Raw genomic sequence first — 18,705 nt, 5'->3', positions numbered from 1 at the left:
AGTAGAATTCCTCCATTGGAATGAACTTTTGATTTCCTTTTATTACTTTTTATTGATCAGTTTAAACTTACACGATATCATAATTGTTTTGCATTTTAACTTTTCTTTCTTGGACTGAAAATGTTACTTAATAAAGCAATTAGGACTGGGGTGTTTCTTGCATGCAGTGGATTAAATAGAAGTCAGCCCAAGTTACAATGACATGGAGCTTAATGATGATTAAATTAGATTCCCTACAGTGTAGAAACAGGCCCTTCAGCCCAACAAGTCCACACCAACTTCTGAAGAGTAACCCACCCAGACCCATTTCCCTCTGACTAATGCACCTACCGCAATGGGTAATTTAGCATGACCGTTTCACCTGACCTGCACATCTTTGGTTTGTGGGAGGAAACTGGAGCATGTGGAGGAAACCTACGTAGAGACTGGGAGAATGTGCAAACTCAACACAGACAGTCAGCTGAGACTGGAATCAAACCTGGGTCCCTGGCACAGTGAGGCAGCAATGCTAACCACTGAGCCTCCGTGCCGCCCCAAGGTGAGACCAGTTATAGAGTACGCAGTTTTGGTTATTCCATATGAAGACTAAACTAAACATGTTGGAAATTGTTCAAGATGAGTCGCAAAGCTTACGGTGACTAATTTATTTTTAAAAAGTCTTTATACAATTTTGTTCAAGAAAAGAAGGCTGAGAAGAAGCATAATGTGAGTCTTTGAAATAATATGACTGCTTTGAATAAATTAAAGAAATAGGCTTTATCACCTGGATGATGAGCATAGAGTTTTGGAGTACATTTACAAAGTTAGTCAGCCTGAGCAAGAACAGAATTTAGGCATTTTCTTTGTTTATAACAATGATGCTGACTATCAAACGTTGTAACTGATTTTACATCATGTGATGGAGATAAAAAGGATTTGGCTTCATACCCGTTTTGTGGAATATGGTAGAGGACGTCAGTTTATTTTATATAGAGATTGAGAACAGAGTGGAATAACTTCGGATAGTTCATTTGTACTAAAGCTAAACGGTAAAGTTGCCATAGTCCTACTGGTCTGTGGAGCTGCTCTTTCATTAAAGAGATAGTTGGTGGTGGTTTAGCCCCAAGAGTCATCATGCCTCAGGCCTTGGGGGAGACACTGAGCAGGAGATTCTTTCATGGAAACCTCAGCTGGTGTTGGAATTACACCTATGTTATTGGTGTGACTCTGCATTGCAAACCAGCCATCCAGCCAAACACACCACACACACACACACACAGGCAGTTGTACAGGACCTGGAAAAATGTATCCTTTGCCCTTTGAATGTTCCTTGTTTTGAAGGTTTTGCATGCTTTAATAATGTATAATGTTCTTGTAGTCCTGTGTATCTTTAATTGCTGCTGAGTAGAGCACTCAAAAATAAGCAATTAATTGACACCTGGCCATATTAAGGGCCGTGAAACAGCTATCTTTATAACTTGGTTGCCTTGTTCAATTTAAAAAGCAGAAAAACTTGCATTTATATGTCATTTTTCCTCATAATAGTGCATCTCAAAGCAGTACTCAGCAGGAATTCTTGCAATCTAGTCATTGTTATAATGTAGGAAACACAGCAGCCAATATGCACAGAGCAAAGCCCCACAAATGGCAGTGTGATGATGAGATAATGTTATCTGTCAGTTGTGCTGTTCAGGTTTTACTACAGCCACATTTGGCAACAATAAGTAACTACTGGTGTGCTGTAGGTTCAAAAAATTTCGAGTTTTTGGTTTTAAAAACTGGTATGAATATGCTGAGCCACCCTCTTACAAGATGCTGTGCTGGTATTGGAGATAACCCTGCAAAGTAAATTAGGTAATACATGGGCATAGAATATCGACCACACAATTTTTAAAATACTTTTTTTTCCACAAAATAGAGTAGCATGAACAGAATAATTATTTTTGCAAACCTTATAAAATTATAAGATATTGATACTGGGTGTCCACAGCGCCAGAGATCCGGGTTCAATTCCCGCCTCAGGCGACTGACTGTGTGGAGTTTGCACATTCTCCCCATGTCTGCGTGGGTTTCCTCTGGGTGCTCCGGTTTCCTCCCACAGCCCAAAGATGTGCAGGTCTGGTGGATTGGCCATGCTAAATTGCCCGTAGTGTTAGGTGAAGGGGTAAATGTAGGGGTATGGGTGGGTTGCACTTCGGCTGGTCGGTGTGGACTTGTTGGGTCGAAGTAATCTAATCTAATCTAAAAGAAAAGCAGTGGTCCTTAACTTTTCGTTCAAAGAAAGAAAACGGACAGAGTTCGAAAGGTAATGACTCTTAATATGTTGCTGTTAATGTTTTATTAATTCCACAGAGAGTAAAAATAGTGACTGATCAAAGCATTACCGTCAATTTCTACATCTATTTATTAACAGATTTAAGATTGTATTGCAGCTTTCAAAGTCATGGCTACAAATATAATAATATTTTCAAGTGCTTGTTCAGTAAAATGTTTGCATTGTTTCTGAACAGTAAAGGTAAATATACTTAACGGTTGGAAATTGTTCATTGGCAGTACCCATAATCAGGAAATTGTTCCTTTAGCTGTGAAAACATTGTCAATTGGAGCTCGCTAATCTGATTCTTTTGCAGTGATAGTGGGGTCACAGTTCCTGCTTTCAGACTGCAAATGTTCTTGCAGTAGAAGCTAAGATCAAACTATTACATATTATCTATCCCGAAATCTAAATTGATAATCTAGACCATCTGAGTTCAAGTCCTACCAAACCACTTTGAGATTTAATTTCAGTTCAACAAAAAAAATCCTGGCAATAGAAAACCTGTAGAAGTGACCATTAAGCTGTTGGACTGTTGTGAAAATTTAACTAAATCACTGATGTCTTCAAAGAATGTGACCTGCTGTTTATGTGTGGCTCCATCCAATTATGAGTGATGTAACTCATCACAAAGTTGTTATAATTTTTTGTGCTACTTGGAGGAATATGACAAATTAACTATTACTCTTTTTTGTAGTAGAATTGCTCTTCTAGGATTCTACTATCACATTACCAAAGAGTATTTACTGCTCAAAGAGAGTAATAAGTCTTTGTGAAAGCAAGAATGAGCTTTAAAAATATTAAAAACAGAAAATTCTGGAGAAACGTGGCAGATTTGGCAGAATCTTTGGAGAGTGAAACAAAGTTATCATTTTGAGTACAATAATTTCTTCTGAACCCATTTATCAGTTTATAATCTTTATCATGTAAATTTCTTTTAAAAGAAAATATTGAAGATAAAACTAAATGTGATCATGTTCACCCTTTGTTTATTTTACCTTTTTCACTTTAATCTTTTCATGTCTTTTATGACCTTTTAAAACTGTTTTATTGTATCCTCAAATTCAGCAAGAAAGTATTTAAACTGGAACCGGTATATTTAGTGGGTGCTGAAGTATAATTATTTGCTTCTTGAAGATGCAGATTGAGATGTTGACACTGCTTCACATTTGAATCTTTCAATCTGCTTGTATTGAATGCTATCTTGACCAATTTTGCCGGTATATTATCACACGATAAAAGAAGGAAATCCGGAGAAGGGAAGATTTATCTCAATACTTAAACCTCCTGTTCTTTGATTATAAAGGCCAATTGTCATTGAGAAATCTAGAACACAAATTAAAATCCAAAGAAACACAGATGTTGGAAATCAGAAGCAAAATCAGAAAGTGCTGGAAAAAATCCAACAAGTCTGACAGCAACTCTGTTCTGAAGAAGGTCACTGGACCCAAACTGTTAACTCTGCTTTCTGTCCAGACATCATACTGAGCATTTCCAGAAATTTCCGATTTTGTTTCTCCACAAGCTGACCCTCTCACAGAAGAAAACGTGTTAAAATGAGCACCTGCATAATAGAAGATTGTAAATCCAATTTTTAAATTTTCATAATTAAGGAAATTGTGGAAGCTTCTTCACATTCTGGTCCATTAAGATAATTTATGAAAGAGAATATAGTATAGTGTTTCTGATGGGGACATTGGAATTGCCACATGACAGCTAGTGCAGTGGAAGATAAGCTTGAAATCGATGAAAAACACAATTGGAGACAAAATAGGAGAAGCTTTATTCTGCATTTAGCTTTATTTTCTTAATTCAATAAGTGTGATTTGTGTGGCTTATGTGGAAAAAACTGACATTTCCAAGCACCATCATGAATTAAAATTAATGAACAAAAATAATAATTTGAAATGAAAGCTGCAAGAGCTTCAACCTAAAGCTCCTTGAAAGTGGAGTCGCATGTAGATAGGATAGTGAAGAAGGCATTTGGTATGCTTTCCTTTATTGGTCATAGTATTGAGTATAGGAGTTGGGAGGTCATGTTGTGGCTGTACGGGGCATTGGTTAGGCCACTTTTGGAATATTGTGTGCAGTTCTGGTCTCCTTCCTGTCAGAAAGATGTTGTGAAATTTGAAAGGGTTCAGAAAAGATTTACAAGGATGTTGCCAGGGTTGGAGGATTTGAGCTATAGGGAGAGGCTAGGGCTGTTTTCCCTGGAGCGTTGGAGGTTGAGGGGTGACCTTATTGAAGTTTATAAAATTATGAGTGGCATGGATAGGCTCAATAGGCCAAGTCTTTTCCCTGGGGTGGGGGAGTCCAGAACTAGAGGGCATAGGTTTAGGGTGAGAGGGGCAAGATATCAGAGACCTAAGGAGCAACTTTTTCACACAGGGGGTGGGGGGGAGGGGTATAGAATGAGCTGCCAGAGGAAGTGGTGGAGGCTGGCACAATTGCAACATTTAAAAGGCATATGGATGGGTATATGAATAGAAAGGGTTTGGAAGGATATGGGCCGGTTGCTGGCAGGTGGGGCCAAAATTGGGTTGGGATATCTGTCAGCATGGGCAGATTGGAATGAACGGTCTGTTTCCATGCTGTACTTCTGTTTGACTCTGTGACTGTATAGTAATATGCCACCAACTGATTGCTTTGTTGAACATAGGTAAAACTTGATGGATCTGACAAGTTCCTGTAGATATTCTGTAAATTGACAGCTTGCACCTTTGGATAGCTGATTAATGAACAAGAGTTTTGAACAAATGATTGTGAGCAGAAAATAAGATTACGGGATAATTTCGGCAGAATGAAATAGGCCCATTGTGTTAAATTTAGGAAAGCAGTTAAGGAAGAGGAATGAGGAAACTGCAAAAAAGTAGAGATAAATTAAGTGAGTTGGAACGATCTGGCAAATGAAGTATAATGTGGGGAAAATGTGAAATTATTTATTTTGATGGAAAGAATAAAACCTTTTTTATAAAAGATGAGAGATTGCAGAGCTTTGAGATTCAGAGGGATCTGAACGTCCTCTTGCTTGAATTACCAAAAGCTGATGTACAGGTGCCCAGATACTTAGGCAAGCTAACAGATTGTTATCATTTATTTTAAGGAAGGTTATGCTTCAGTTACACAGGACACTGTTGAGACAACATGTAGAATACTGTCTATGGTGTAAATATCTTTGAGGAAGAGTGTAAATGTGTTTGAAGCAGTTTACTGGACTAAAGTCTGGAACGTCCAGGTTTTCTTGTAACGAAAGGCTGGGTTTGATTTGATTTATTATTGTTACATATACAGGTAGTTCTCCTCCAATGCCATAGTTGCATTTCAGCAAAACCTCGTTTAATAGAAAATTGCTTAATATAAATAATGGGGCCTATGAGAAAAGTGGGGTTTGGGGCAGACCAACAAAAAATATCACTCACGATTACTTAAAAACCTTGGTGAGTGGTCAGATGCAGTTTAATGTGGATAAATGTATGATTATCCACTTTGGTGGCAAGAACAGGAAGGTGGATTACTATTTAAATGGAATCAATTTAGGTAAAGGGGCAGTACAAAGAGATCTGGGTGCTCTTGTACACCAGTCAATGAAAGTAAGCATGCAGGTACAGCAGGTAGTGAACAAGGCTAATAGCATGCTGGCCTTCATAACAAGTGGGATTGAGTATAGAAGCAAAGAGGTTCTGCAGCTGTACAGGGCCCTGGTGAAACCACACCTGGAGTACTGTGTGCAATTCTGGTCTCCAGATTTGAGGAAAGACATTCTGGCTATTGAGGGAATGCAGCGTAGGTTCACGAGGTCAATTCCTGGAATGGCGGGACTCTTACGCTGAAAGATTGGAGCAACTGGGCTTGTATACCCTTGAGTTTAGAAGACTGAGAGGGGATCTGATTGAGACATATAAGATTATTAAAGGATTGGACACTCTGGAGGCAGGAAGCATGTTTCCGCTGATGGGTGAGTGCCGAACCAGAGGACACAGCTTAAAAATATGGGGTAGACCATTTAGGACAGAGATGAGGAGAAACTTGTTCACCCAGAGAGTGGCGGCTGTGTGGAATGCTCTGACCCAGAGGGCAGTGGAGGCCCAGTCTCTGGATTCATTTAAGGAAGAGTTGGATAGAGCTCTCAAGGATAGTGGAATCAAGGGTTATGGAGATAAGGCAGGAACAGGATACTGATTAAGGATGATCAGCCATGATCATGTTGAATGGTGGTGCAGGCTCGAAGGGAAGAATGGCCTACTCCTGCATCTATTGTCTATTGTCTAAAACCATCCAAATGTCTAACACCAAGTAAAACACAACCTGAATGAAGGTACAAATCATATTTATCAATAAAACAAAAGTAAATTTAACACAGTACATTTAAAAATATTATTAATGCGGGGCAGAAGGTCATCATGGTGCGTAAGGTAGATTCCCTCATTCCTGTTAAGTGAGCTATATCACATATTCTCTCCTTAATATCTAGCTTCTCTTCCAGTGTTCTAGCCTTTCTTTTGTGTTCACCACCCGCACTTTTATCACCAGGATGCATCTTGCTAACATTCTTGTCACTGTGCCCCTCCACTTTTTCAAAAAATGGGATAATGTGGGAGTAGTGTAGCTTTCACAGGAAGCTGCTGAATGCATCTCTCTTGGAAAGATGCTCTCTGTGCAGTACCTCTCTCATAAAGCTGCTCTATTGGCAGCTGACATTGGCGCATGTGCAGAACGAAGTGGGTGAAACCATTGCCCCTGAAATCACGCGATTGATAACAGGGGTAAATGTTCTTGAAAATACTGTTCCTTAATTTCTCAGTGATATTATGAACAAATTGCACTGCCGGAACGTGCATTATCTGAGCACACTACCTGTATTGAGATACAGTGAAAAGTATTGTTTTCTGTGCTAACCGGACAAATCATACCTTATTTCAGCGTAATAGAACAGAATGCAGAATAAAGTGTTACAGTTAGAGAGAAGGTGCAGAGAACAAGCAATTCTAATATATCAGAGGTTTGTTCATAAGTTTGATAACAGCCGTGAAGAAACTGTTCTTGAATCTGTTTTCAAGCTTTTATATTTTCTGCTGATGGATCAGGTTGGAAAAGAGTATAACTGGAGTGGAAGAGGTCTTTGATTTTGTTGGCTGCTTTCCCAAGGCAGTGGAACAAGTAGATGGAGTCAGTGGAAGGAAGGCTGGATTTCATGGCGGATTGGGCTCTGTTCATAACTGTAATTTCTTGTGGTCTTGGGCAGATCAGTTGCCATACCAAGCTATTATGCATCCAGATAAGATGCTTTCTGTGGTCCTTCTTGGACATTTTTAATTTCCTTGGTCTTCTTAAGAAGTAGCGGCATTGGTGTGCTTTCTTAAAAGTAGATGCACCAGACAGATTGTTGGTGATATTTGCTCCTAGGACCTTGAAGTTCTCGATGTCTTCCACCTCAGCAGACAGATGTGTGTCCTGCAGTCTGCTTCCTGAAGTCTATGACCAGCTCCTTCATTTTGGTGCATTGAGGGAGACATTGTTGCCTTTACATCATGTCACTAAGCACTTTTTTCCCTCTCATTCTCATTGTTATTTTAGATCTGACCCACTATGATTGTCTAAGTAAGAGTTGGAGCTGAATTTGGCCATACTGTCATAAGCGTGTAAGCAACATAGTAAGGTACTGAGTATAGAGCCTTGTAGGGCACCATCGTTGAGGATTATTGTGGAGGAGGTGTTGTCACCTGTCTATACTAGTTATGGTCTGTGAATCAGGAAGTTGAGGATGCAGTTGCAAATAGGGAGCAGCATCCTAGGTTTGACGATTAATTTTGTTGGTATTGTGGTGATGGAGGTAGAGCTAATGTCAATAAATAGGAATTTGATGTAGGTCGTTGTTACCCAGACGTGTAGGGCATGTGCCAAGGACCGATTATGATGATAGGCGAATTGCAGTGGATCAAGGCAATCTGGGAGGTTGGAATTGAAATGTGCCCTTAGTAAACTCTGAAAGCACTTCCTAATGGATTCAGAGCCACTTGTCATTAAGGTACATTGCCTGATTTTTCTTTGGCACCAGGAAGGTAATAGTCTTCTCAAAATAGGTAGAAACCTTATATTGTTGGAAGGAGCGGTTAAAGATGTCCGCAAGTACTCCTGTCAGCTGGTCTATGCAGGATCTGAGGGCATGGCGAGGGACTCCATCCAAGCCAGTCGCTTTCCATGGGTTCACTCTGAAGAAGGCTGATCTGATGTCTGCAGTGGTGACTGTGGATGAGGTGCAGCCGAGGTTGTCGGGGCAGGTGACATCATTTCATTGAACTTCTGTTCAAAATGAGCATAGAATGCATTGAGCTCATCGGGAGGGATGCATCATTGTCAGCAATTTTACTCAACTTCACTTTGTAGCCCATTATATCATGTCAGCCTTGCCATCGTGGACGTGTTCGTGTGGTTAGTCTGTTATTATCTGTTGGCATCCCTGATGGCTTTGTGAAGATTAGACCTAGATTTCCTGTTTAGGTCAGGGTCACCTGTACGCCGCAGACCTGGACTTGGGTCGTGAGTGGATTTTCCGGTTCATCCATGGTTTCCATTTGGGGAACACTTGTATTAGCTTCTTTAGCACACAATTCTGTATGTACTTACTGGTGAAGTCTGTGATGGTACTGGCATACTCGTTAGGTTGGACGCTGAGTTCTTATATATATCGATCAGTCCACCAACTCCAAGCAATCATGTACAAGTTTTTCCATTACCTCAGACCAGCATTTTTCTATACTGGATCCTCATGCTTCAGTTTCTGCTTGTAAGCTGGGAAAAGGAGCGCATCTTATGGTCTGATTTTCCAAAATGAAGAGTGGTTGTGTAGCAATGTTCCAGGGTGTTTGGGCCTACAGTGGGACAGGAGACATGTTGGTGGCATCTTAGTACCACAGATATTGACCTGACTGAAGTCGCCAACTATGATGAACAGGGCCTCAGAGTACTACGTCTCAAGGCTATTTGTGACATTGTAAATTTCATCAAGTGTGCTCTTCACATCTGCATTGAGTGGGATGCACATTACTGTCAGGATAGCAGAAATAAACTCCCTTGGCCGGTTGTAGGGACTGCACTTGACTGATAGATATTCTGGGTCCAGAGAGCAGTAACTCGTCAGGGTCTCACATCTGAGCACCAAGAGGTGTTGATCAGGATGCAGATCCCTCTGCTGTTTGCCTTGCCATATGATCCATCTGATGGACTCAGAAGCCGTCACGTTGTAAGACAGTCAGGTGAAGCAGGAGTGAGCCATGTCTCTGTAAACAAAGCACACATCAGTGTCTCAATTTTCTTTGGTAGGTGAGTCCAGCTTTATACCTTGGACAGGCTAGGCTTGTGTCTGCTGGAGTTCAGAAGAGTCAGAGGCATCTTGACTGAAGCATAAAAGATCCTGAGGGGTCTAACGGGGTGGATGTAAGAGGATATTGCCTCTTATGGGAAAATCAAGAAAAAGAAGTTACTGTTTATAAGTGGTTACTCATTTAAAACAGAGATAAGGTGAAATTTCTTCCCACAGAGAGTTATGTCTTTGAAACTCTCTCAGAGGAAGTGGATCTTTGAATATTCTAAAAACAGAGATAAGTAACAGGTTTTCAGGAGCAGGCAGGAATTTGGAAATATGTTTATAATCAAATCCAAGTGGCCTGCTCCTGCTCCTTATTTATATGTTACATAAAATATTTTCAGTATCAAATAAACGTATGACAAGTAGGAACGTGGCATTCTTGACTACTATCTATATACTATAAAGTGTGTATGTGTCAATTTTACTTTCAAATTGGCACCCACTTCTGCAAATTGGCAGTTTGAAAACAGAGGAACCTTGATTTCTGAACGAGATGGGCAGGCACTCTTTTGTTCAGATAATTGATTAATTGAATAATCGATTTTACCTTTAACAAGGGAAGCCATGCTGATCTAACGCTGTACTTTGCCAGAGAATTTATTTAAATCTATAATTTTAATGTATTGAGCGCAAGAGGACACAGATTTCACATGATGAACAAAATAAATCAATGATAATACAAGAAAACTTCTTGAAAATGCAACAGTAGTCACTGTTTGGCAAGGAATAGTGAAGACAGCATTTAACAAGATCCCAAACAGCTTTTACGGTCGCAACAGCATTTGTCAGTTTCCGGGAACGCAGTCTCGCGATAGAAAAACAGAAGCAGCGCCTCGCGCATGCATCTCCATTCTCTGCCTTTTCTAAAATGAAGGGCCTGGTAAGGTGACGGGAATACCTATACGGTAATGTAAAACACTTACTTTTGTAAAAGGCTGTGTAACAACCCTTACCTTAAAAAAAATCTAGTCGCTGAATCCAGTGGCAGCACGGTGGCTCAGTGGTGGTTAGCACTGCTGCCTCACTGCACCTCACAGCACGGGACCCTGGATTTGATTCCAGCCTCAGGCGATGTCCAACCCATGGACAAAACCAATGTCATCTACAAAATTCCATGCAAGGTCTGTCACAAACACTACGTAGGACAAACAGGAAGAAAGTTAGCCACCAGGATACACGAACACCAGCTAGCCACAAAAAGACACGACCCTATCTCCCTCGTAGCCCTACACAAGGATGAAAAAAAAACACCAATTTGACTGGGACAATACATCTATCCTGGGACAGGTTAAGCAAAGACATGCCAGAGAATTCCTAGAGGCCTGGCACTCCAACCATAACGCCATAAACAAACACACAGATCTAGATACCATCTATCAACCCCTCAGAAAACGAACAGGAAATGACATCACCACAAACCCCAGGAACCCCATCCAGGAGAAAGATATAAATAGAAAGCCGGTGACAACAGCTTCGTTTCACTTGGAGGTTGCCACTGATGATGTTACCTAGCCAGGTAATGAAACGTCTGGATATCAAACCTACAGCTCAGCGAGAAAAGCTACACCCTCAGGTGACTGTCTGTGTGGATTTTGCATATTCTCCCCGTCTCTGCATGGGTTTTCTCTGGGTGCTCCAGTTTCCTCCCACAATCCAAAGATGTGCAGGTGAAGTGAATTGATCATGCTAAATTGCCCATAGTGTTCGGTGCATTAGTCAGGGTTAAATATAGGGTAGGGGAATGGGTCTCGGTGGGTTACTGTTTGGAGGGTCGATGTGGATTTGTTGGGCCAAATGGCCTGTTTCCATACTGTAGGGAATCTAATCTATTATGCTTGAGTTGCTTGTGTTTCTTTGTTTTTGTTAGCATTTTCACATGTTCTTTAGTACAGGTAAGTCAAATACACTTACCTATTTGATATAACATTTTTGCAGGGCCTTTTTTTGGATAATCTTTTTTGGATAATCCAAAATTTGGATAATAGATATTTGAATAATCAAGGTTCCTCTGTACTGGTGATTTTAACATGTTTCTAGCAGAACGCAATGTTGAATGTCTCAAGATATTCATTACGTAAATTGTTTTGAGTATTTGTATTTCTGAAATGCAGATTGCAATATATTTACAAAACATTAATTGAGATTTTATCAGTCCAACAAGGATGTTAACTTTAGGAGGATAGGGTGTGTACTGAATATGCACTGCCTATCTAAAGTTAGCATCCTTGTTAAATATACCCTTTATGAGCTTTCTTTTTTTAGAAAAGATAAACAATCCCTCTTTTATACTCTTCGATTTAAAGATTCTTCTTTGAGAAAACAATGATTCACATTGAGTTACAGAAAGAAGCCTTCAGCTCCTCACGTTCATACTGGCTCTCGACAGAGCAATCCAACCAGCATTAACATAGAGTCTTGGTATTTCATATGACAACACGTGTAAAACTTGAACAGAAGTGCAGTGAACAAGACCGAGAGGTGAATTTCATTATTTTTACTTGCCTTCTCTCCTGCCTAGAAAAGAGATTTATGTTTTTATTTTTTTCACTTCGTTTTGTGTTTTCGCCAAATCCCATTTGTGAAGTCCATTTTTAAAATGATGTGCTTTTATTCTTCAGGGTTAAAACAAGGGTAGATCTATTACTGCATCCAAGACCTGAGGGGGATATTTTGCTATACAAATTCATATGCTCGTGCATTCGAAATGGGAAGAAAAGTGAAGGCAATGGAAAGACGTTCAAATGACAAAATACTTTAATTTAGATGAATTAATATTTAATTTTGAGAGACCAGTGAGTGTTAATTTAAGGTTCCTTCAGTTGGTCAAGCACATTTTTTTTGTAAGAGCTCATAAACAGTTCAATTAATGATGAGGGTACAGTAATTGTAAACTGGGAATTGATTCACTTTCCAGGCAAGACACAGGGATCAGACTTGAGAGATATTGAGATCAGAGGCAGACATGGAGCTGCTTACCCTTTCGGTGTTATCATAGACTGAACAAATAAACGTCAAAGCTGTAGTTCAGTACCCTTTATGTCCAGAAAATAAAAGCAAGTTTTGGAGTAGACTTAGTGACCTGCCTTGTCTATACTCCCCTCAGTACATGGATTAGGAATGGAGTATGTCCTGGTTATGGCATTTACTTCCCAGATAGCATTGTGGTGCCATGTAAGACCATAAGACATAGGAGCAGAAATTAGGCCATTCAGCCCATCAGGTCTGCTCTGTCAATCAAACATGATTGGAGACCAAAAAAAACTGCAGATGCTGTCAATGCACAATAGTCAGGCTGGAAGCTGCAAGAGCACAGCAAGCCAGGCAGCATCAGGAGGTGGAGAACTTGATGTTTCAGGTGTAACCCTCCTTCAGGACTTCTCCACCTCCTGATGCTGCCTGGCTTGCTGTGTTCTTGCAGCCTCTGCCTGTCTACTGCCAGTCAATCATGGCTGATAAGTTTCTCAACCTTATTCTCCTGCCTTCTCCCCATAACCCTTGATCCTCTTGACCACCAAGAGACCATCTATCTCTTAAATATACTCAATGACCTGGCCTCCACAGCTGTCTTTGATAATGAATTCCGAAGATTCACCATTCCCTGGCTGAAGAAATTTCTTCTTCTCTCCGTTGTCTAAAGGGTTTTCCCTTTAAGGCTGTGCTGTACGCTCCTGCTAATGGAAGCATCTTCCCAATGTTCACCCGGTCCAGGCCATTCAGTATTCTGTAAGTTTCAGGCTGTTCAGTCTAAGATAACACTGAAAAGGTAAGCAGCTCCAGAATTAGCTAAATGTCTGCCTCTGATCTCAATATCTCTTAAGTCTGATCCCTGTGTTTAACCTGGAAAGTGAATCAATTCCCAGTTTACAATTACTGTACCCTCATCATCAATTCGACTGTTTATGAGCTCTTACAAAAAAAGTCTGTGCTTGACCAACTGAAAGAACCTTAAATTAACACTCACTGGTCTCTCAAAATTAAATATTAATGCATCTAAATTAAAGTATTTTGTCATTTGAACTTCTTTCTATTGTCTTCATTTTTCTACCTATTTTGAATGCACGAATGTGTGAATTTGTATAGCAAGATATTCCCCTCAGGTCTTGGATGCAGGCATAAATCTACCTTTGTTTTAACCCTGAAGAATAAAAGCACATCATTTTTAAAATGGACTTCACAAATGTAACTGCACTTGAACTCCTCATGTGGTACTCTCAAGTGTAGCAGAGCTTTATAACTTTTCTTGATTTTTTACCTTGAGCAGTGGTTGGTAACCAACATGTCTCATTTCACTTGGGACTCTCCTGCCCTTAGGTGGCTGTTGAGTTACCTTGGTCTGGGAGGCTTCAGCTGCTCAGGCTCTCAGCTCTTTTGGGGTCCAGTAAAGGCTTGATTTCCTGATCTAAGCTAACCTGTTAGGGCTCAGCTGATAGGCATTTTGATACATTAATGGGGACCTACCTCATTCATACCATGGCCTGCTGGTATGATATATATCAGCTAATCCGTGTGGATTTCTTTCAACTTCCCAAGCAGCTTTACCACCACCTCCCAATGCTGTTTGGTCAGAGGTGCTAACTCGGCATTTAAGATTACAGTGTATGCCGATCTTTCACCTGATAGTTCAACAACTTTTTTGTTCTTCATTCTCAGCTGATACCATCTTGGCTGTCATCAGGTGGTGTCCACCCTCTGGTTGACAATCACTGGTTATGTGTACTTTGGTTTAACTCCATCTTCACTACAGTTGAACTCCTTATGTGGTAGTCTCAAGTGCAATAGAGCTTTATGACTTCTCTTGATTTCTTACCTTCAGCAGTGGTTGGTACCCAATCTGTTCTACTTCACTTTGAACTCTACTAACCATACATGGCTATCCAGCTCTTATTATACTGCCCTTCAGTTCATCGATTAGGTTGCCATTTTTCTTACCATCTGTCTGTTTTTTTGGACCGTCTTTGTTCTCTAAGACCAGGGAAACAGTATTGTCCAAGCTGACCTTTTGTTTATGCAGCAGGTGTGTGAGCATCTCTCCATTTAAAGTTTTTTGTTTTGGACCTTGTTGCATCCCTTATCCTTTCCTTACCTTGAAGGACACTACTGCTCACAGGGTTATCTGTTGCTGCTGTGCTCTGTGGCCCTTCACCATGGTAAGCTTCCTTACTAGCTCTGAGAGTATTGGCAAACTCTCAGATTTACCTTCAATTTTGAGCACAGGTTTTGGTCGTCACATCTCTCGCTGGCCAAGCAAAGGTACAGGCTTCTTGTTTTCTACATCTGGGAAGGACAGTTTGCTTATCAACTGTCGGTCTCTTCAGTAGCTTTCCTAGTATCCTGTTTCAACTAGGTAAACATGCTGTTCATCCGGCATGGGTGTAGACTCACTGCCTTTTAAATCAAAGTACTGTAGCTTTTTCATCCGCTGTGGGACTGTTTAGGAACTTCTCTTGTCTCCAAGTAAATGTGAAAAGAGTGTTTCAGATAGTCATACGTCTTCGTCATCCAAAAGGGGTACAAGCGACCTTTATAAACTTGCCACCCAGGTCTGCAAAATTTCATTGCCTCTGTTTACCCCTGTGGAAAAGGATTTCACTAGGTACATGTTGGCTGTATCTCCTTTAGATCCTAGCTTTTTTCCTGAACTCCGTTTTGCCTCCCCATGTTGCATGAAAATTAGCAGCAGTAAGCACAGAGTAAACTGGAAAAACTCAGCAGGTCTGGCATCATCTGTGGAGAGAGGAACAGAATTAACATTTCAAGCCTGTTATGACATTCTTTTTTAGAACTTTTGAAGACTCGAACCATTATCTCTGTTTCTGTCTCCACAGATGCTGCCAGACCCAGTGGGTTTCTCCAGTATTCTGTGTTTTGTTTGAGATTTCTCGAATCCGCAGTCTTTGCCTTTACTAGTTGGCAACAGCACTTGAATTGCTTTTCTAATGATTTCCCCAAATTGGTTATAGGGTGATTTTGCTAGTCCCTATTCTGCCTCACGAGACTCCCTGTCACATATGGGTCGAGTTAGTTGCATTCCCATGTGGCCCTTTGACTGTGGGTGGGAACTTCCTCACCATCAGTTCTGCGACATAGGATGACCCTTTTAGTGAAGGATTTGTTTGCTGATTTGATTTCTAGTTCACTTCTTTTATGGCTTTCAATGCAGTGTTGGGGCAAGAATATTTGGTGCACAGGGACAGGCTCACAGATTGAATCAGTCTGCATCTCAGGAGTGGTGTTGTTTTCTCACTTAATGCCTTAGCTGCTCACAATATTCTTGCCTTGTTTGTTAATGGCTTTCTACTCATGGCACATTTTATAGGTTCACAGTATCTCTATTTTGACTTATTGTTTAGACACAGAACATGAAATTGCTGTTCAGCAGTCATCGGTGAACAAGGTATACATGTTGCGAGGTCTGTTTTTCTTTATCCACACCATGTGCCAGCAGCTTGTATGGCAAGTATGCTATTGTGCATCAACCAAACGACCATGTTGCAAAGTAGAAAGGCAGTAGTGTTCAATTGAGTCAAGGAGGTTTGCTGTTAGTTGGGTGATGCCAATGATAGAACAGCACCTGCAATCAGTCCAGTGATTAGGTGCTGGGCAGCATGGTGGCTAAGTGTATAGAACGATAGCTTCACAGCCCCAGGGATCCGGGTTGGCTTCTAGCCTCAGGCCAGTGTCTGTGTGGAGTTTGCACATACTTCCCGTGTCTGCATGGTTTTCCTCCGGGTGCTCCCGTTTCCTCCCACAGTCCAAAGATGGGTAGGTTAGGTGGATTGGCCATGTTAAACTGCCCATAGTGTCCAGGGATGTGCAGGCTAGGTGAATTAGCATGGGAAATGCAGGTTACAGCGATAGTGTGGAGTGTGGTTTGATTGGGATGCTGTTCAGAGGTTCGGTGTGGATTCAATGGGCCAAATGGCCTGCGAGCACACTGCAGGGATTCTATGATTCATGACACCATGATACAGTCAGATGTCTGCTTTGGCAGTCAGACTCAAGAATGGTGTGTCCAGGTGCTGTCTGGGGACTGGGCCTTAGTCAGTCCTGCTGGTCCATTGGATTCAGGGGTTGAGATGGTCAGTTCAGGAGCTTCCTAAAAGCAGTCAGCCATCACTCGGAGTTGTCCATGCAAGTTGTTCGGCAGACTGGAGCATGGTCATTCCTTGGTGTAAGTGGAATGAATGTCCTGGATGATTAACAGAAGACACTGTTTTGGTAAGCAGCCGGGGGGTTGGGGAGGGATTTGATCCTGGGAATTGTAGGCAGCAACCTGGAATACTTAAGGTGCAAGGACAGTGAAGGGTGAAACTTCAATACATAGGGAGGATGATCTTTGCTTTGACTGGGAAACAGTGCAGCATGATGGTTGGCATCACCAAAACTGTGGTGACGAGACTTGAAGTCTCAACTCCAGGTGGTGGGTGGCAATTTGTGGCTGTTTAGTACTAACGGGCTGTTCAAGAACTGTGAAATAGTAAGAGACATGAAGGTTTGGGGGAGGGGCCTGATGACTATTTCCCACAGTCTGCAGCTTAAAACCACAAATTTTCAGCTCTTCAGTTCTGAAGAAGAATCACTTTGGACTCACATTGGAATATAGATAGGCTGGAGAGTTGGGTGGAGAAATGGCAAATGAAGTTCAGTCCGGGCATATGTGAGGTGATGCATTTTGGAAGATCCAATTCAAGAGTGAACGATACAGTAAATGGAAAGGTCCTGGGGAAAATTGATGTACAGAGAGATCTGAGTGTTCAGGTCCATTGTACCGTGAAGGTGGGTCAATAGAGTGGTCAAGAAAGCATACGGCACGCTTTCCTTCATTGGACGGGATATTGAGGACAAGAGTTGGCATCATGTTACAGTTGTATAAGGCCACATTTGGAATGCTGCATACAGTTCTGGCTGCCATATTACCAAAAGGATGTGGATGCTTTGGAGAGAGTGCAGAAGAGGTTCACCGGATGTTGCCTGATATGGAGGGCTCTAGCTATGAAGAGGGGTTGAGTAGATTAGGATTATTTTCATGAGAAAGACGGAGGTTGAGGGGGTACCTGATTGAGGTCTGCAACATTATGAGAGGTATAGACAGGGTGGAAAGCAAGAAGCTTTTTTTCCCCAGAGTGGGGGACCCAATTTCGAGAGGTCACAAGTTCAAAGTGAGAGGGGAAATATTTCGGGAAGATACGCGTGGAAAGTTCTTTACGCAGAGGGTGGTGAGTGCCTGGAACGTGTTGCCAGCAGAGGTGGTCGAGGCCATCACAGTTGTATAAGATGTATCTAGACGGATATGTGAATGGGCAGGAGCAGAGGGATACAAACCCTTAAAACATAGGCGGCAGCTTTAGATAGAGGATCTGGATCAGTGCAAACGTGGAGGGCCGAAAGGCCTGTTCCTGTGCTGTAATTTTCTTTGATCTTTGTTGACTCAAAAAGGTAACTTTTTTTTCCCTAACAGATACTGCAAGACCTGCTGAATTTCACCAATACTTTCTGTTTTACTGGATTAGAACCTGATAAGCTTTCAGTAAGCATCTGTGGTGAGGGCTGTCTGTTGTGGTTGAATTTTTGTTAAAAGCCTTTGAATCCAAGGGATTTTAATTTAATAATCATTCAATGGTCTTGAAGCAAAAATACTTGCAAGCGTAATCATTAAAAATGTACAATATTGTAAGTGCATATTTGTAATAATTCTTTTCAGATACTTAAATTTTGGACAAATATTCAACATCTTTACTCCATGAGCTCAGAAGATGAGGGGGATCTGATTGAAACTTACAAAATACTGAGATGTCTGGATAGAATGGACATAGAGAAGATGTTTCCAGTATTAGGAGAGATTAGGAACCCAAGTGCACAGCCTCAGAGTTGAAGGCATGACTCTTTCAAACTGAAATGAAGAGGAATTTATTCAGCCAGAGTATGGTTAATTTGTGGAACTCCTTGCCATGGGGGGGGCTGTGGAAGCCAAGTCATTCAATGAATTTAATAAAGAGATAGATAGGTTCTTGATTGGTATGGTGATCAAGGGGTTTTGGGAGAATGG

The 18,705-nt window shown here is 41.1% G+C and overlaps 1 protein-coding gene across 9 annotated transcripts in view; it reads left to right on the top strand.

Annotated features, from left to right (window-relative positions):
- Positions 1–18,705, top strand: part of armc9 (armadillo repeat containing 9) — a 157,496-nt gene that overhangs the window by 36,606 nt on the left and 102,185 nt on the right. For all 9 annotated transcript variants that reach the window (XM_072572497.1, XM_072572495.1, XM_072572496.1 and 6 more), the window contains exon 7: positions 2,260–2,284. In XM_072572497.1, the coding sequence (XP_072428598.1) occupies positions 2,260–2,284 (25 nt within the window). The remainder of the gene's footprint in view (positions 1–2,259; positions 2,285–18,705) is intronic.

The sequence above is a fragment of the Chiloscyllium punctatum genome, chromosome 6, assembly GCF_047496795.1.
Source record: "Chiloscyllium punctatum isolate Juve2018m chromosome 6, sChiPun1.3, whole genome shotgun sequence".
Lineage (NCBI taxonomy): Eukaryota > Metazoa > Chordata > Chondrichthyes > Orectolobiformes > Hemiscylliidae > Chiloscyllium > Chiloscyllium punctatum.
Note: the sequence above shows the minus strand (reverse complement) of the source record. Positions and strands in the feature narration are given on the sequence as shown.